The 17,705-nt window shown below is 40.9% G+C and overlaps 1 protein-coding gene across 1 annotated transcript in view; it reads left to right on the forward strand.

Moving 5' to 3' along the window:
- IFT81 (intraflagellar transport 81) overlaps positions 1-3,037 on the forward strand; it is a 156,367-nt gene extending 153,330 nt beyond the window's left edge. The window contains 1 exon segment of the mRNA XM_044275756.1: positions 1,129-3,037. Coding sequence (XP_044131691.1) covers positions 1,129-1,311 — 183 coding nt within the window. The 3' untranslated portion in view covers positions 1,312-3,037.
- Positions 3,038-17,705: the final 14,668 nt, after the last annotated feature.

Raw genomic sequence — 17,705 nt, forward strand, 5'->3', positions numbered from 1 at the left:
CCCTCCCCCAGGGTGCGCCCTAAGGCAGCTGCTTGGTCGGCCTTATGGTAGCACCGGCCCTGTGGGGGCATATCTCTAGTATATGCTCCCATTGTCTGATAGGTGCGGGTCCCTACACCAAGAACAGAGTGGGGAAAGTGGTGGCTGGAGGACCCCAGGTTTCCCGGGGTCCAGCCACCGCCAAGCGCTCTTCCCATACAAGCAAATGGGAGCGCACCGCACTTGCGCGGCCACTGCTCCCATTCATTTCTATGGGGCCAATGGAAATTTTCGGCAGCCCCATAGAAATGAATGGAGGGCGACTGTGCATGCACAGTGCGCCTTCCACCACCTTTCCTCCCTCCGTTCTCGGTGTAGGTGCGAGTCCAACCTAGCGATATGCCCCCTTTGTGATGGGAAAACCCCTTTAACATCTATTCACACTGAACCTTATTTGCTAATCATTTGGCTTGTATATCTTGATGGGCTACATTATACTACGTAGCTTAGTGTCACCTGCAAATATAGGAACTGTGCTATTAATACCATCTTTTATATCATTAATAAATAGGTTAAATTCTAGAGGACCTAGCAGTGAGCCTTGTGGTACATTCTTTTTAGCTTTAGTTATTTATTTTAATCCAATAAAAAGGGGGAAAAGGAAATTAAAACATTTACAGAACATTCTGCACAATGGGTGGTCAAATAGCCCTTATGTTGTGTGTGTGGGAGGTCATCATTTGACTTCTCTAATAAATTGAAGTGGTACTGATTTGGCTGCCTGCTTTAAAAGGATTGTCCCAATTGTACAATCCTTGGTAATTTGCCATACTGTAGCATGGGAATGTCATAGAAGGAGGTTCACTGTCCAGGACCCCTATCTAGTAGCCACTAGTGGAGAGCCACTGGTGGCTTCTACTCTGGAGGACTTAGTGTCCATAGGACATAAGTGGTTTCCCACAGCTGTTATTAGGGATTTCAGATAGACCTGTATCAATCAGCTGACATTAAGGATGGCTTCCTTTAATAAATTAATTGTTCAAGTGATTAGGCATGTGTTTGTCCACCCATCCTAAAAACATCTCATTCTAGGGAATATAATTTATCAAAAGTTCTGTTACAAAACTGTTATTGTTTTTTTTATGACAGAAATTAAGAGAGAAGCAAAAATCTATAAGAGAAAGCCATGGGCCTAACATGAAGCAAGTGAAGATGTGGAAAGATTTTGAACAACTGATGAAATGTAAGAAAATGTGTTTTCTGAAACAGCAAAATCAGTCATCAAGTGAGCGCATTATTCAAGAAGGAGGAGAAGACCGTCTTATCTTATAAAGTTCTTTGTAAACTTTCAGATGTTCTTACATTATATATATAAACTGGCTTCAAATGTATGTGTGTTCTTGTAGTAAAGATGTTTCATGATTATGCCACCCTAGTGGACCATGAATCCAGAAATTCTCAATAGACAGAGCTGGTTCTCCAGCTGGTGAACATAGATGTAACAGGAGCATGACAGGTATTTATGAGTATGAACCCTTTGCCTTTGGAGAACTGCCAGATTCATTTCTTGTCAAACAATATGTGTTAAAGAGTAACATTTCTAGTAATAGTGCACACATGCCACAGCAGGATAGAGATCCATCACATACAGTTTGTGAGTTAGATAAGTGCAATGTTTCGGTAATAACCCTTCATCAGACATGCACATCAGAGAATGTCCTAGATGGGACCTGTGTAGCTATGCCAGTGATTATCTAAAATATGATAAATGCGCTAACTCGTCTGCCCTGCTTCTGTATAGGTTGTGTTCCAAGTTGGATTTGTTTGCTTCTCAGCTTGAGAAATATTTTTTCCAATTACACACATTAAAGTATGACAATTTATTTCAATAACAAACATCAATGAAAGTAAGTTTAATATATTATTAATTGAACATTAGTGTATCTAGGCCTCTTGGTTTTTTAAGATGTCATTACATCCATTACACTGCTTGCCAGCAGTAAAAACTCCTCTTAAGGATAATTCTGATTAAAAACGTCCAACTATGTTTCAGACTAAAAAATTGGTTAGTGATTTCAGAAATTGTTCCATGTAAATGGCCCTTTAGAGTTGTAAACAATCTGTGTGTGTGCCGAGTCTAGTTGACATAAAAAGAAATGACCAAACTTTTATGCACTTATTCTGTTTAAGCAGTCTTCAACATGAGGATCTCTAGCTGTTGTGAAACGATAAATTCTAGCATGCCATGGAAGCTGCAAATACTAAGGGCATTCTTAGTCTGCAGAACTTAAAGGGATTTTCCATTCATATAAAATGTATGGCATAGAGATGCAGAAATGGTTAAATGCCTCTTAGCCAATCAGTGGTTACCATGATCGTGGCTGCAGGAAGTGATTGGCTAAGCAACATTCCCAACCTGCTGTGTTAGGACAGGAGAAAAAATGGAGTGGAGAACCCAGGCACCGTTAGATCAGGTGAGGGATCGGTGAGGTGTGCATAGGCTATATTTTTTTTAAGCTATTTGCATTCCCCTGCCACACTTTTTATGGAAGGGAAACCCCTATTAAAAATATAATCTCCCCAGTGATCGACTTAGCAGCTAGGCAAGTTGTGCAATGTAATCCAGTCATGATATCACGTAGGATCGAAGTAAATGCATGCTGGATATTAAGACTCTTACTTTAAAAAAAAAACAATGTAGGAGAAAGCTTATGTGTGTTCAAGCAACAGGGGCCTGCCTCTTGCTTTTAAAGGCATCTGTCAGCAGATTGGTACCTATGAAACTGGTTGACTTGTATGTGCGCTTGGTTACTGAAGGCATCTGTGTTGGTCCTATTTTCATATGTGTCCGCATTGCTGAGAAAAATGAAGTTTTAATGTATGCAAATGAACTGGGGCATTGCCATTACTCCGAGAAGCTCAGCTCTCTCGGCAACTCCCGCACCCTCCCCACTTTGACAGGACCGGCAGTGTAAGGGTCCATTCACAAATCCGCAAGACAGCGGCAATGTGTGTTCCGCATTTTCCGGGCCGCACATTGCTGGCACTAATAGAATATGCCTATTCTTGTCTGCAATTGCGGACAAGAATAAGACATGTTCTATTTTTTTCGGGAACGGAATTGCGGACCCGGAAGTGCTGCCTCATAGAAATGAATGGGTCCGCCATTCCGTTCCGCAAAATGCAGAACAATATTGCGGACATGTGAATGGACCCTATAAGGTGATCACACCAGCCTGGCTCGGTCAAAGTGCAGAGGGCACAGCAGTTGCAGAGAGAGCCGAGCAATCTAAGAGTTATGGCAACACCACGTTGCTCGTAGAGTCTCATTTGCATATATTACAATTTATTTTTCTCAGCATTGCGGGTACATATAAACACAAGACCAACACAGATGCCTTCAGCTGCAAAGCACACATGCAACAAGTCATCTAATATCATAGGTTAAAATCTGCTGACAGATGCCCTTTAAGTTGTTACTAGCGTTGTTACATTGTGCAGAATATCAGAAGTAAAAAAAAAGGTAATAGACATTGGGTACTTTATATTCTGGGGAATAGGGTGAGTCTTCATTCAAGATTCTGTTGGTTTGGTGTTTTAACCCTGGGCAGCACGGTGCTCAATGATTAGCACTGTAGCCATACTGGTAGGTTAACTGACTTCCTATGAAATTGGACCTAGAGTGTGTGCTTGAGACAGGAAAATTGGTAGGGACTGATGTATTTGAATACATTAAATGTAAAATGCTAAAATAACATGAATCTTTTAAGTTATTCTAATTAATATAGGATCTGAAATGTATGCCAATTTAGGTGTAGGTATCTGATATTTGATTAACATAAACACTTGAGAACCATTTGCTGTGATCTTTAGTAAAGAATGTCTTCCTTTTCTGGTAGCAAAGCTTTTCTGGTTGAGCACTGTCTTAGTTTCGATCCAGTGCTTTGGTTATACAAGTAGATTTGAGTGTTCTTTGAGTCTTTGATTTGCGTTTCTTCTAATTAATAGCAGGCCTCTTTCAAAACTGTATTTCTCAACACGCAAGATACAAACCTTGGTCAAGTTCCCATAAAAATAAATATAATTTCTTAGTAGACCAGCATTTGTCACATTATCAAAAAAAAAGAGGAACGATATTTATATTTTGGGGTTGACATAATAGGCCACTTTTGGGAACACCTTCTTTGATTGGATGCTGTGTGACCGAGCGCGTACAATTACACTGAACGGCCAGAGCACAAAACCAGGAAGTGTCATCAGGTCGCAGGCAAATCAGCTCTTGACATAGATGGTATGAAAGGGTCCTTCTAAATGGCTCAAGCATAACGACTATTGCCCAAGCATAATTTATATTGATGACCTATCATATGCGTCGTCTCCCTTGCAGCGGCGTTGTGTAATTACAATTTCTCACTCCTATCAAGTGAATGGAGCGAATACTTGTAATTACACTGCACTTCCGTGATGACGAGCAGTGTAATGATCCTGGGATAGGTCATCAACATAAAACCTCTGCACAAACCCTTTAAGTGATCCGATCAGCCAACAATTTGTAGGTCAGCTGAGGACCTACAAATTTTTACTGGCCAATTATAGGGAATAAGTGTTCGTACTCCCATCTGCTGGAGTAAATGAAGTTCTTAATCACTGAAGATGCTTTACTTTAGATCATCTTGTCATTCCCCTTTAAGGCTCACTTTAACCACTCTGTGTAACATGCCCGCTACTGTGTGCCAAGTAGGTAATTAAATTAATTGTATAGTGTATCCTGTATGATTTCAGGCCACCAAATACACATGGAAACCTGGAAGCAGTGATACATTCCACTGCCCACATATAATCCTCGCCAATAGGCATTGTTGCCTATATTTATTTATTAACTGTGAATACTTCCAAAAATATACTTGTCACTTGTGCCAGTATCACAACACATGGGCCTTTGTGTATTTTTTACGGACGGATCTATAAAGGGATAGAATAGCCACCAGCTGCTGTACAGAACTGGAACCAGACCAGGTTGTTATTAAGAATGCTATTATTGACGTAGGTAATTGTATCTGCTCTGTTGTGAGAGCAACGGATGATGTTCAGGCAGAATTCACTCTTTGTAATCCACATATCACAGTGATCTGTATTAAACATCTCCCTCCTTTGCCCTAGTTTAAAAAAAATATACAAAGAAAATCATTATGCAGCCCGTGCTTGTGAAACCAAATCTACTTTAAACAGTTGGCATCTACAAAGCACATCTTGTTTCCATCAGGACAACATTGTTATTATTTGTGCCAGACAGCTCTCCTTGGCCTTTTAAAGGGATCCACTTGCTGGTGATTTGGCAATCTCAAGCAAATTTTAGACTGACACTTCTAGAAGAATTTGATTGAAACTATATATGTCTAGATAACATTCAAAGCAGTGTTCCTGCCTTTGTTTCAGGATTATTTTTGGAAACAACAGTAGTGACCTTGGTCTCAGCTGCTTTTCCAATTTAGGCGTTTTGTGGTTCTATTGTAATACATATATGTGCACATGTGTGTGTAGGTTTCCTGGGACATTAAGCATCATTAGGACAGTGGATCTTGTCTGTTCTGAACGTGTACATATTTTCTGTTAGAAAGAGGTAAAAAATACAATCTGGTTATAAAATCAGCTATACTATGTACAGTATAATGTACTATAAAATGTTAGTTTTTTTTGTTTATTCCAATTGCTAGTTTTTTGCCACACAGTAGATTTCTCTTTGCAGTATGAACAAGCAGTAAGTAAGAAACATAAAAATACTAATGCATTTAACATTTGTTACTGACGGAAAAGTTTGATCACAAGCCAAGGCACACTGAGCCATGTACAGTCTAAATGAGGACAGAGAAAATCTGTCAGGATTCCTGCTATTGCCACCTGCCCAGAGCAGATGAAACGACGTTACAGAAAAGCAAAAAGAAAATTCACTTGTCAAGTTTAACGATTTAATGCCAAGTACACAATACTTATTAACAGTAGATTTTAAAGGCCCTCATTATTCACAAAAGCCTACATACCACAGTGAAAGACCACCAGCTACCATGGGGTGCAGATTCCAGGTTGGTCTTATCTACTTTGTGAGAACCTGTCCAGGGCCTCTTCTCCAGAGGAACTGCATTGTTGTAAACAAGGGGTTAGATATTAGCCAAAGAGCCTTTTAGTTTGTGTAGAATGTGAAACAAATACCATGTCCTTCTGTCCTGGGTGGCATACCCAGCACCATAGTGGAGGGAGGCAATTTTGATATTTATTTCAGGGACCTCTCTCTCCTATGTATTCCACTTAAACCATATACATCTGATTATATAATAGTTTTATTGCGTCATGCACTCCTTTAGGCCGAATGCACGCGGCCGAGAGCGGTTCGTGGTATGCCGGGCTGGATTCATGTTCAGAGCAGGAGCGCACGGCGTCATTGGTTGCTATGGCGCCGTGCGCTTCATGCCGCCGCTGCACTACAGTAATACACTATACGAGTGTATTACTGTACAGCAGCAGCGGCGGCATGAAGCGCACGGCGTCATAGCAACCAATGACGCCAAGCGCTCCTGCTCTGAACATGAATCCAGCCCAGCATACCACGGACCGCTCTTGGCCGCGGAACACGGCCGTGTGCATTCGGCCTTAGTACCATAAAATGAACAATGTATTGTGTAGGGGTTACCATTTCCCAATTGCTCAATTTTTCCATGTGGTGTTAGGTGTCTACTGTGACTCGACTATTACATCAGCCTATTGTTTTTTTAACAGTGGGTGTGGTGGAACATTGATGTCCACTGATGTGATCTTACCTAATCACCAAGATGTTAATAGATCACATATATATATGCTATGCTGTACATGCTATATCTGGCCATAGAAGTACACTACCTTTAAGTACTCAAAACTAAAGGATTTCTTAACTTTTTTCTTACTAATAATCTATTCTTTGGATAGGTCATCAGCATCTGATTAGCAGGGGTCCAACACCCGGGACCCCCACCGATCAGCTGTTTCAGAAAGCAGCAGACTGGGCGCAGCTGCTTTCTCGAACAGCTGATTGTGTGGGGGTCCTAGGTCAGTGGATCATCAGTAAGAGAAAGGTAAAGTACCCCGTTAAAGCTGTGTTGTGATTTGTTGCTTTGGGCAATAAAGAATTTTTTTCTTTTAGGTAGTTTTCATAACTCTTCCCCTTTGTCACAGATGGATCAATTCCTGGATATGTGATGTACTGATTCGATATGCACCCAAATTGAATCTACTCGACTCAAAGTTATTCCAGATGCCCTACGAATTTTGCTCTCCACCCCCCCCCCCCCCCCTCCCTAAGCTCTTGAACGCAATGACAGCAGTAGCAAATAATAATATAGCTATGGGTAAATGTATGTTTGACGATGTTAAAAACACACTGCCCCATCACACATGTTATGCTTTTCCATATTACAAAACTTCAAAAAATTGTCTTTTATTTGGTGCAGATGGTGTTTAAACACACACAGCAAAAGACTCAGCCCTTACACTAGATGGCAACCCTTCATTTTACACATGTGATAAGAGGAAGGGGGATTAGGAGCGATGCTCTGTAGTGAAGGAGGCAGATAAGCGGTTGATGCGGGAGGGTCCTCCAGGCCTTCTTGCGGCTGTGCTTCCTCACCGTGAAAAGCATTGACGCAGTGGGCCGTGATAGACATGTATTACTGTCCCTGCCTGTAACAGCTGCTCCAGGTGTCCACTGTGGCATCGACCTTGCAGCGTGGCAAGAATTGCAAGGAGCAGCCCATGTTGTCCACCCAATGAGAATTCAAGGCAGGGATATTATATATTTTTTTTATAATGCCAGCTTGGTACCTTTCAGCAAGCACACGCCATCATCTCTCTAAGTAATAAGATTCTACTAACTGGTGTGGCAGAGACTGTACCACCAACAACTTGGCCACGTGGAAGTTAAGCCTGTGCACCAGTGGATTGCTTCCTGGCCACACATTCCATTATCAATGGCTGATAACTAATGTTGAGCGAAGCGAGCTTCGGATGCTTAGTTCAAAACTTCTGAATAATACTGTATGGTGATCCGTCTCCCTACACAATTAGAATGTATGGGTTCCGATGAACCGAAGTAAGTTATTCGCGATTCGTTGAATAACTTCGGTAGTTGATTTTGAAAGTGGAAAACCACTTTAAAACTTGAAACCGAACTCTGCTTCGGTTCTGAGGTACACAATCACCCTACCCGCCACTTTTATCAGACTGTGTCATAGTGAGCTCCTTGCTACCCTCCCGATCTTCTGCTCTGTATTTGCTCTGAGTGGCACTGTCGCTACCACTGCCCCTTTTCACCACCACCGTGGCTATGGGTGCTACTACCACCGCTAACACAGCTATGCATGGGGTACCCCGCCTCTCCCTGAACCTCCTCATGGCAGTAAAAACACTGTCTGTTCTAACACAACTTATTAACAGGGAAACTTTCTTGACTATCTTCCGTAGTGCATAGTGGGATTTTGCTGCTTCTTAGGTAAAAAGAAAGTGTCCCACTAGTCGCGGGCAGTGATGACAGAGAGGATACAACTGAAAGGCTTCTCTGGGGTTGTAAGAAGGAGGAATGCTGTGATCCCAGGCTCCAAGGCCGTTACGTCAAACTCAGAAGTGACCTCTACGTTATCCTGCTGTTACTGAGAGGAGGAGTTAGCCATCCAGTCAACAATCTGGATGGCTAAGAAGCCAAGGAGAAGTGCAACCTACTACTGGATGGATGGCTGGTGCTGCTACCCACATTCTGATTCTGGGAGGACGAACCCTGGGTCTTTCATTTTGCACTTGTCTATTTCCAGACATTTTATTATGCGATGTGACAGATTTGGTACATATACAGAATATTAAATTGTACTAGCAAATTTGCAAGTGTTATTATTTTATTTTTTTATTCAAAGATAGTAAATGTGCCGAACTCCTTCCACAAACACACTGTATGCTGGTATTTACAATGGTAATTAACATCATTTGTGCAGTGAAACATGTTTGAACTACACGCCCTAAAGCAGTAATACTGGCCTTTCACTAAAAAAAGACAGTTGTGACTGCATTTCTTTGGCATTGTTGACAGACCTCTTTTTAACTAGATGCGGTTATAATTTGTGTTACTGCGCAAAATACTTTATACTAAGGCCCCTTGCAGTCGAGCGTGTCCGTATAAGGTCCGGATGCCTTGCAGGAAAATGCACGATTTTTCCGCGTGAGTGCAAAACATTGTAATGCGTTTTGCACTTGCGTGAGAAAAATCTGCATGTTTGGTACCCAAACCCGAACTTCTTCACAGAAGTTCGGGTTTGGGATCGGTGTTGTGTAGATTGCTATTATTTTCCCTTATAACCATGTTATAAGGGAAAATAATACATTGTTAATACAGAATGCGTAGTGCAATAGGGCTGGAGGGGTTAAAAAAAAATACAAAAAATTTAACTCCCCTCATCCACTTGTTCGCGCAGCCCGGCTTCTCTTCTGTCTTCTTCTTTGAGGAATAGAACCTTTGATGACGTCACTGAGCTCATCACATGGTCCATCACATGATCTTTTACCATGGTGATGGATCATGTGACCGACCATGTGATGAGCGTAGTGACGTCACCACAGGTCCTTTTCCTTTGCACAGCAAAGATGAAGACAGAAGAGAAGCCGGGCTGCATGAACAAGTGGATTAAGATGAGTTAAATTTTAATTTTAATTTTTTTAACCCCTCCAGCGCTATTGTACTATGCATTCTGTATTAAGAATGCTATTATTTTCCTTTATAACCATGCTATAAGGGAAAATAATAATGATCGGGTCCCCATCCCGATCGTCTCCTAGCAACCGTGCGTGAAAATCGCACTGCATCCTTGCTTGCGGATGCTTGCGATTTTCACGCAGCCCCATTCACTTCTATGGGGCCTGCGTTGCGTGAAAAACGCACAATATAGATCATGCTGTGATTTTTACGCAACGCACAAGTGATGCGTGAAAATCACCGCTCATGTGCACAGCCCCATAGAAATTAATGGGTCCGGATTCAGTGCGGGTGGAATGCGTTCACCTCATGCATTGCACCAACGCGGAATACTCGCCCGTGTGAAAGGGGCCTAACTCACCTGGCTCCACACAACTACCAATACTCGAGAGCTTAGTATTCACTTCAGAGCACCCACAACTCTCTCTCTCTTTTACCTCATACCCTTTAGGGAAATAGGGAACTATGTTATTAGTTCATTTCTTGTTCTAATTGTTAACTGTCATGTTTTTATAATTATGTTACTTACTATTCCTGATGTCGCACCTCAGATGTAAGCACGTTTTTGTACTATTGTGTGTTTGTCATTTGCACTCCATCTTCAATTAAAAAAAGATATTTGATAAAAATAAAAAATAAATTGTATTAGGCCTCATGCACACGACACGTTGTTTTTCTCAGCCTCTGTTCCTTTTTTTTACGGATAGGATGGGGACCCATTCATTTCAATGGGTCAGCAAAAAAATGCTTATAGTTCATCCGTTTGTGTTCCGCGTCCGTTGTCCGTGTTTCTCTTCAGCAAAAAAAATAATGCATGTCCTACTTTTTTCACATTTGCGGACAAGGATAGGCATTTACTACAAGGGATCTGTGGAAAAAAACGGATCCTCCCAAAAAAACGGATGCCGCATTTTTGGGGCGGACGCACAATTTGCGGATGCAAAAAACAACTGTCGTGTGCATGAGGCCTTAGTGATATGAAATGTGTTTGCTGCTGTCCTCCACCCCTTTCTTTTAGTGCAGCATGTTCAGTAACACGGCTATGCTAATGGCATTCTGATTGCCATATTTTTTTTATTGCAGTAAAATTATTGAACGCTTTTTTAAAAGATTAACACACATTCACTTTAGAAAGAAAAAAAAAACTATTTTTTGCAGGAATCTGTAATGTAGAACTACATTATTAGCCTGCCAGTAAATGTGCCTGATAGTGGCCAGTTCTCACTCCCTCTCCCTGATTACACCCCTTAATATAACCCAAATTCCCAAACATAGCTCCTAGTCTCGCCCTATAATCTTCTTTTACTGTCCAAGCTCAGTATATGAGTTTGTAGAGGCAGAGAACCAGCACAGCGTCCTTCCAGGTTGCAAATACAAAGCAGAATGATGTTCTGCTCATTCTGCACAGGCGCTCCCCTGATTGGCTGATCCAGGCTGTATGTCCGCCTCTGAGCCAATAAAGCCGAGCACTCCACTTCTTCCCAGTGTCATGTGACCATCCTTCTTCATTTCTCGTGGTTTTGCCCGCCAACATGGACAGCAAAACTGCGTTACGCAGTTTCATATGCATCATCTGAAACAAATCAAAAACGCTTTGAATTTGTTTGTCAGACTAATTATTGTGAAATTCTCAATGAATCCAGTTTATTCAGAATCAATTCTTCGCTCATCCATAATGCAGACATTTTTTGGATTTCGATAATAGCGCTTCACAATAAAGTTTATCATGTACTTGCAAATTTTGGTGTGATTATTTGTAGTATAAAAAATTATATAACGTCAATGCGAAGTCACAACATGGGACTGGCATTCAGTGGCTTACTTGTGACATCACCAGTAGATACATTGTGGTTGGGTACACCACATGAACAGTTAAGGATTGTACTTGCTATCCCCAGCTACTAAATATTCCATTGTAATGACACCCACTGGCATGTCTAATGTCTATAAATAATACTGAGTTCTGTGAACTGTATAAATGCACTTGGCCTGCGTCCTCATGCTTTTATTTGGTCACAGAACTCCTCAGTAACTTGTAATATTCTTAGAATTTACTGTAGGGAGCACATGAATCCATATATTATGTACTCAAGTGTGTGAAATTAAATCAACTGGGAGAAAAATTGATTTATTTGAAAGGTCAATGGTAAAGTTCCAAAAAATCTAAACATGGATTGCACATCCACATGCTCTGCGTTGATCTATTGCTTCTCAGCATAATTAATAGTATACAACACCTTAATCTCTGTACTGTATGCAAGGCATTTGTATGCACAATTCGCATAAATGCACTCACCACATCAAGTTTTGAGTGGGTACCTACTGTAAACTGGTGCAGCACCACGTGGTGACCTCTGATGCCACATCCTGTGCCAGCAGGTGGCATGACCCAGTAGTCCAACAGCACCCCTGCTATCAGACTAAGCCCCCTTGGCACCATCAACCAAGAGAGACCGCATCAACAGCAACCATACAGTACTGCACCATGTGAATAGATGTACATAAATGCCTTGTGTCGTTGATCAATGCATAGTATGTGTATGTGACATGTTTTCTTTTTTTGGGAATTTTATTAGTACATTGCTTTCTTTCATGGTATCAGCACTCCTCTCATTCAGTACATAACGGACTACAAGGACATATAAGCTTCTGACATCTGTTCACATGGTACTGTACTGCTTGTTTGCTGTTGTGCTTTTCCTGTGGGTTGGTGGTACCCAGTGCCAAAGGGGCTTAGTCTAACAACAGGGTTACTGTTGGACTGCTGGGACACGCCGCCTACGGACGCTATGTTGCAGAGGTCGCTATGTGGTGTTGCGCTAAATTAGAGTACCAACTCGAAAGAGGCAACCTTGACCATGGTGAGTAGACTTATGCATTTTGATAAAAATATATACAAAAGTCTTGTGTACAGCTTATTAATTATACTGAGAAGTAATGTAAATTATGCTGAGGAGCAATAGATTAATGCAGGGTTGTGATGTGCAATCCATGTATACATTTTTTACTTAAATTTAATAGTAAAGGATTTCAGTTGAAAGGCCACCTTACTTTCTGTAACCTGGACACTATAAGACTTCAGGTATCTTTGTGGATAGGGAGGAATGTCAAGAGCATGGAGTTAAGTCTTGGTCATTTTTCCTTACAAACCGTTGTAGATACTAGCGTAAATGGTTGGGTAGGTTAGCTCCTAGACCGCTCCTCTTTCACTCTTTTCCATGCTGCCAAACTGCTCATAGTGTCAATTGCACATCAATATTTAAAAATCCAGTTGCCGGTGGCCCACCTCTCCTTTTTCAGAACTCCCTTGAAGACTGCTTCCATGGTCCCTTCTTACAGACAGACTGCTGTTCATGGTCTCCGCTCTCACAGACACCTGCACACAAACTTATCCTTATGCCCCTTTTCTCAAGATGCTTCTTATGCTGCCCACCACACAGATTTTTCCTTATTCCCTCACTCTTTCACACTACCTTCATCCATTGCATGAAGCCGAACTATGATTGTTCAGATTTCTGTTTCCATGCACTGATCAGAACGATGAGTCCAGGGGGGAGACTAGGGCAGTTCTCTCTATCATTGGGTAGAGCTATACAGAAGTGTTCTGCCCAATCATTAAGGGGCGTGTTCAGGGAGTCTACTTGAAAGCAGGCTTTCCTTGAGGGGTTAAGCTGCGCAGCCCACAGCTTAAATGGGTTGTCTCTTCATGGATAATGGGGGCATATCGCTAGGATATGCCCCCATTGTCTTATAGGTGGGGGTGGGACCCGCACCTATATCGAGAATGTAGCCCCGCAAGTGAAGGAGGGAGCACTGCTCATGCGCAGCCGCCCTCCATTCATTTTCTATGGGGCTGGCGAAAATAGCAGAGCATAGCTCGGCTATTTCCGTTGGCCCCATAGAAATGAATAGGAGCGGGGGCCACGCATGCGCAGTACACTCCCATTCACTTCTATGGGGAGCTGGCATGGTGGTGGCCGGACCGGAGTCCTCCAGCCACCACCTTGCGATGCTCCGTTCTCGATATAGCGATATGCCCCCATTGTCCATGATGAGACCACCCCTTGAATGACAGGACTGGTCTTGGTGTTGACCCTTTTTTCTTTAAAAGCAACGGGAGCCTTGTGCTAAGGCTGAGTAATTGTAGCAATGCACAGTAAACTGCTCAAATAGTTCAGAGAAAGTACTATGCTATGTGTTTTATACACTAAAGCATCTGAAAACATGCAATGTTCATCTATTGACTCATTGATTCATGTTACCAAGTAAAATAGAAATGGCTGAATCTAGAGTGCAAATTAAATATATCATAGAATGTTCCCTGTTGTTGACAGAGACAACTTGAAGCTCCTAAGCCCCCAACCTACTATGTGCCATTTATAATGTTTGTGTTTTCTTGTGTTCCAGGGCCAATATGTTGCTATTACCTCTACACTCCCTATAGCTGCACCCCCCAGTATTCTTTCTCTGAAACCAAACATGTTAACTTTTGCAGGAAATATGTCTGCAGCATTTGGGCAGCACGGTGGCTCAGTGGTAAGCACTGCTGCCATGCAGCGCTGGGGTCCTAGGTTCGAATCCGACCAAGGACAACATCTGCATGCAGTTTGTATGTTCTCCCTGAGTTTACACAGGTTTCCTCCCACACTCCAAAGACATACTGATAGGGAACTTAGATTGTGAGCCCCATTGGGGACAGCATAATACACTGCGGAATATGTCAGCGCTATATAACTGCATAAAATAAAAAAAATTGTATCCACCATTACTCTTTTTGCTGAGTTTAGATGTTTAATTGGACCCGCTCTTCTGCTATAAAGTTTACCTTTTGTTCCATATCTGTGATGACAGGGTTGTATCTGTTTCACAGAATATTGTCTATGAACATAATTGGTTCCTGTAAAACATTTAACACTAGAAGTAGAAATGTGTTATTGCTGACTCCGGTTACCTGTGACTGCGCAAAATTGACTCTGTGATTGAGAACAACTGCCTTTACTACCTGATGTATGAAAGTTAATTATTAATATTTAGTCTTACAATTGTTCACGGTGTAGATAGTAAAGAACAAAGTGCACTGTAATGCAGGTCTAATGTTATTTTAGTGTGTGTGTCTGACAAGTGCCTGCTTAGTGTGGAGTAACCTTTGTTCATGCTCGAGATGGTAGCTTCTCTGCATATTTTGTTAAACATTGCAGATTTTTTTTTTTTTCATGATATCATCATGGTAGGAAGTCTAAAAGTAACTCACACAAGCACCCAGATGTATTCATAGACCTATGGATTGGAAAGATGTGGGTATGAGCTCTAGGCAGAAGTCGACTGTTTTTAACCCGTAGAGGACCACGCGTCGTATATGTACGGCACAGATATCCGTGACTTAAGGACCAGAGCAGTACATGTACAGCACTGTGATCAGGCGGGTGCAGGAGCTGCGCCCGCCTGATCCGTGGCAGGGGTCCAGCAGTTACTGATAGCCAGACCCCTGCTGCATGCGCCGGCATGGGATGTCCTCACGGGATTCAGCGCTGCCTTTGGGTCCCTGTGCTGCTGTGACTGGGACCCGATGGCACGGTGGAGAGCCTGTGAGATCCAGCCCCCTGGATCTCACAGGCAGGAAGCTGTATGTGTAATACACACTGTATTACACATACAGCCAATACAATCCAATACAGAAGTATTGGAATGCATTGTAAAGGGGATCAGACCCCCCAAAAAGTAAAGTCCCAAAGTGAGACAAAAAATAAAGTGAAAAGAAAGTTGGAAAAATAAAGTTTTCCCCCCCAAAAATTAAAAGTTTCAAGTAAAAAAAAAAGTCATTTTCCCCAAATAAAGTAGCAAAAAATAGGGAAAAATTTGGGAAAAAAAGAAAAGTAGACAATTTAGGTATTGCCACTTCCGTATCCACCGGCTCTATAAACATATCACATGACCTAACCCCTTAATCAACACCGACAAAAATATTAAAATAAAAGATGAGTTAATTAAAACATTTTTTTTGTCACCTTACATCACTAAAAGTACAATACCAAGCGATCAAAACTATGGCTCAGAATATGGAGACACTAAAACATGATTTTCTTTTTGTTTCAAAAATATTATTGTGTAAAACTTACATAAATAAAAATAAGTAGAGATATTAGGTATCGTCGCGTCCATAAAATAAAAATATCACTTGACCTAACCCCTCAGGTGAATACCGTAAAAAAAAATAAAAAAAAAAGTGTAAAAAAAAAAATACTTTTTTGTCATCTTACATCACAAAAAGTGTAATAGCAGGCAATCCAAAAGTCATACACACCCCAAAATTGAAAAAAAAAACTTTTTTTTTAATGCTTTGTTATGCAAAACTGAAACAAACAACCCAAACAAGTCATATTTGGTATTGTCGCATCTGTAACAACCTGCTCTATAAAAAAAATACCACATGATCTAACCTGTCAGATGAATGTTGTAAATAGCAAAAAATAAAAACGGTGCCAAGACAGCTATTTCTTGTTACCTTGCCTCACAAAAAGTGTAATATAGAGCAACCAAAAATCATAAGTACCCTAATATAGTACCAACAAAACTGCCACCTTATCCTGTAGTTTCTAAAATGGGGTCACTTTTTTGGAGTTTCTATTCTAGGGGTGCATCAGGGGGTCTTCAAATGTGACATGGCAGCTTAATATTATCCCAGTGAAATCTGCTTTCCAAAAACCATATGGCATTCCTTTCCTTCTGCGCAATACCGTGTGCCCATATAGCAGTTTCCGACCACATAGGGGGTGTTTCTGTAAACTACAGAATCAGGGCCATAAATATTACATTTTTTTGGGCTGTTAACCCTTGCTTTGTAACTGGAAAAAATTGATTCAAATGGAAAATCTGCCAAAAAAGTGAAATTCTGAAATGTCCTCTCTATTTTCCATAAATTCTTGTGGAACACCTAAAGGGTTAACAAAGTATGTAAAATCAGTTTTATATATCTTGAGGGGTGTAGTTTCTAAAATAAGGTCACTTTTTTGGAGTTTCTACTCTACGGGTGCATCAGGGAGTCTTCAAATGTGACATGACAGCTTAAAATGATCTTAGTGAAATCTGCTTTCCAAAAACCATATGGCGTTCCTTTCCTTCTGCGCAATACCGTGTGCCCGTACAGCAATTTACGACCACATATAGGGTGTTTCTGTAAACTACAGAATCAGGGCCATAAATATTGAGTTTTGTTTGGCTGTTAACCTTTGCTTTGTAACTGGAAAAAATTGATTCAAATGGGAAATCTGCCAAAAAAGTGACATTTTGAAATGTTATCTCCATTTTCCATTAATTCTTGTCGAACACCTAAAGGGTTAACAAACTTTATAAAATCCGTTTTGAATACCTTGAGGGGTGTAGTTTCTAAAATGGGGTCATTTTTGGGTGCTTTCTATTATGCAAGCCTCACATAGTGACTTCAGACCTGAACTGGTCCTTAAAAAGTGGTTTTGAAATTTTCTTAAACATTCCAAGATTTGCTTCTAAACTTCTAAGCCTTCTAACGTCCCCAAAAAATAAAATGGCATTCACAAAATGATCCAAACATGAAGTAGACATACTATTTTTAGAGGTATTACTATCTATTATAAAAGTAGAGAAATTAAAATTTGCAAATTTTTCAAAATTTTTGGTAAATTTTGCATTTTTTTAAAATAATTTTTTATTTATTTTTTAACTCAATTTTACCACTGTCATGAAGTACAATATGTGACGATAAAACAATCTCAGAATGACCTGGATAAGTAAAAGCGTTTTAAAGTTGTCACCACATAAAGTGACACATGTCAGATTTGCAAAAAATGGCCTGGTCCTTAAGGTGAAAAATGGCAGGGTCCTGAAGGGGGTTTTACAGCATGTACCATCACTAGCAGCTGCTTACTTATTTCTTTGTAACTGAATCCCGATATCCAGAAATCAGAATATTTATCACATGAGTTAAAGT

This window comes from Bufo gargarizans, chromosome 1, assembly GCF_014858855.1.
Source record: "Bufo gargarizans isolate SCDJY-AF-19 chromosome 1, ASM1485885v1, whole genome shotgun sequence".
NCBI lineage: Eukaryota > Metazoa > Chordata > Amphibia > Anura > Bufonidae > Bufo > Bufo gargarizans.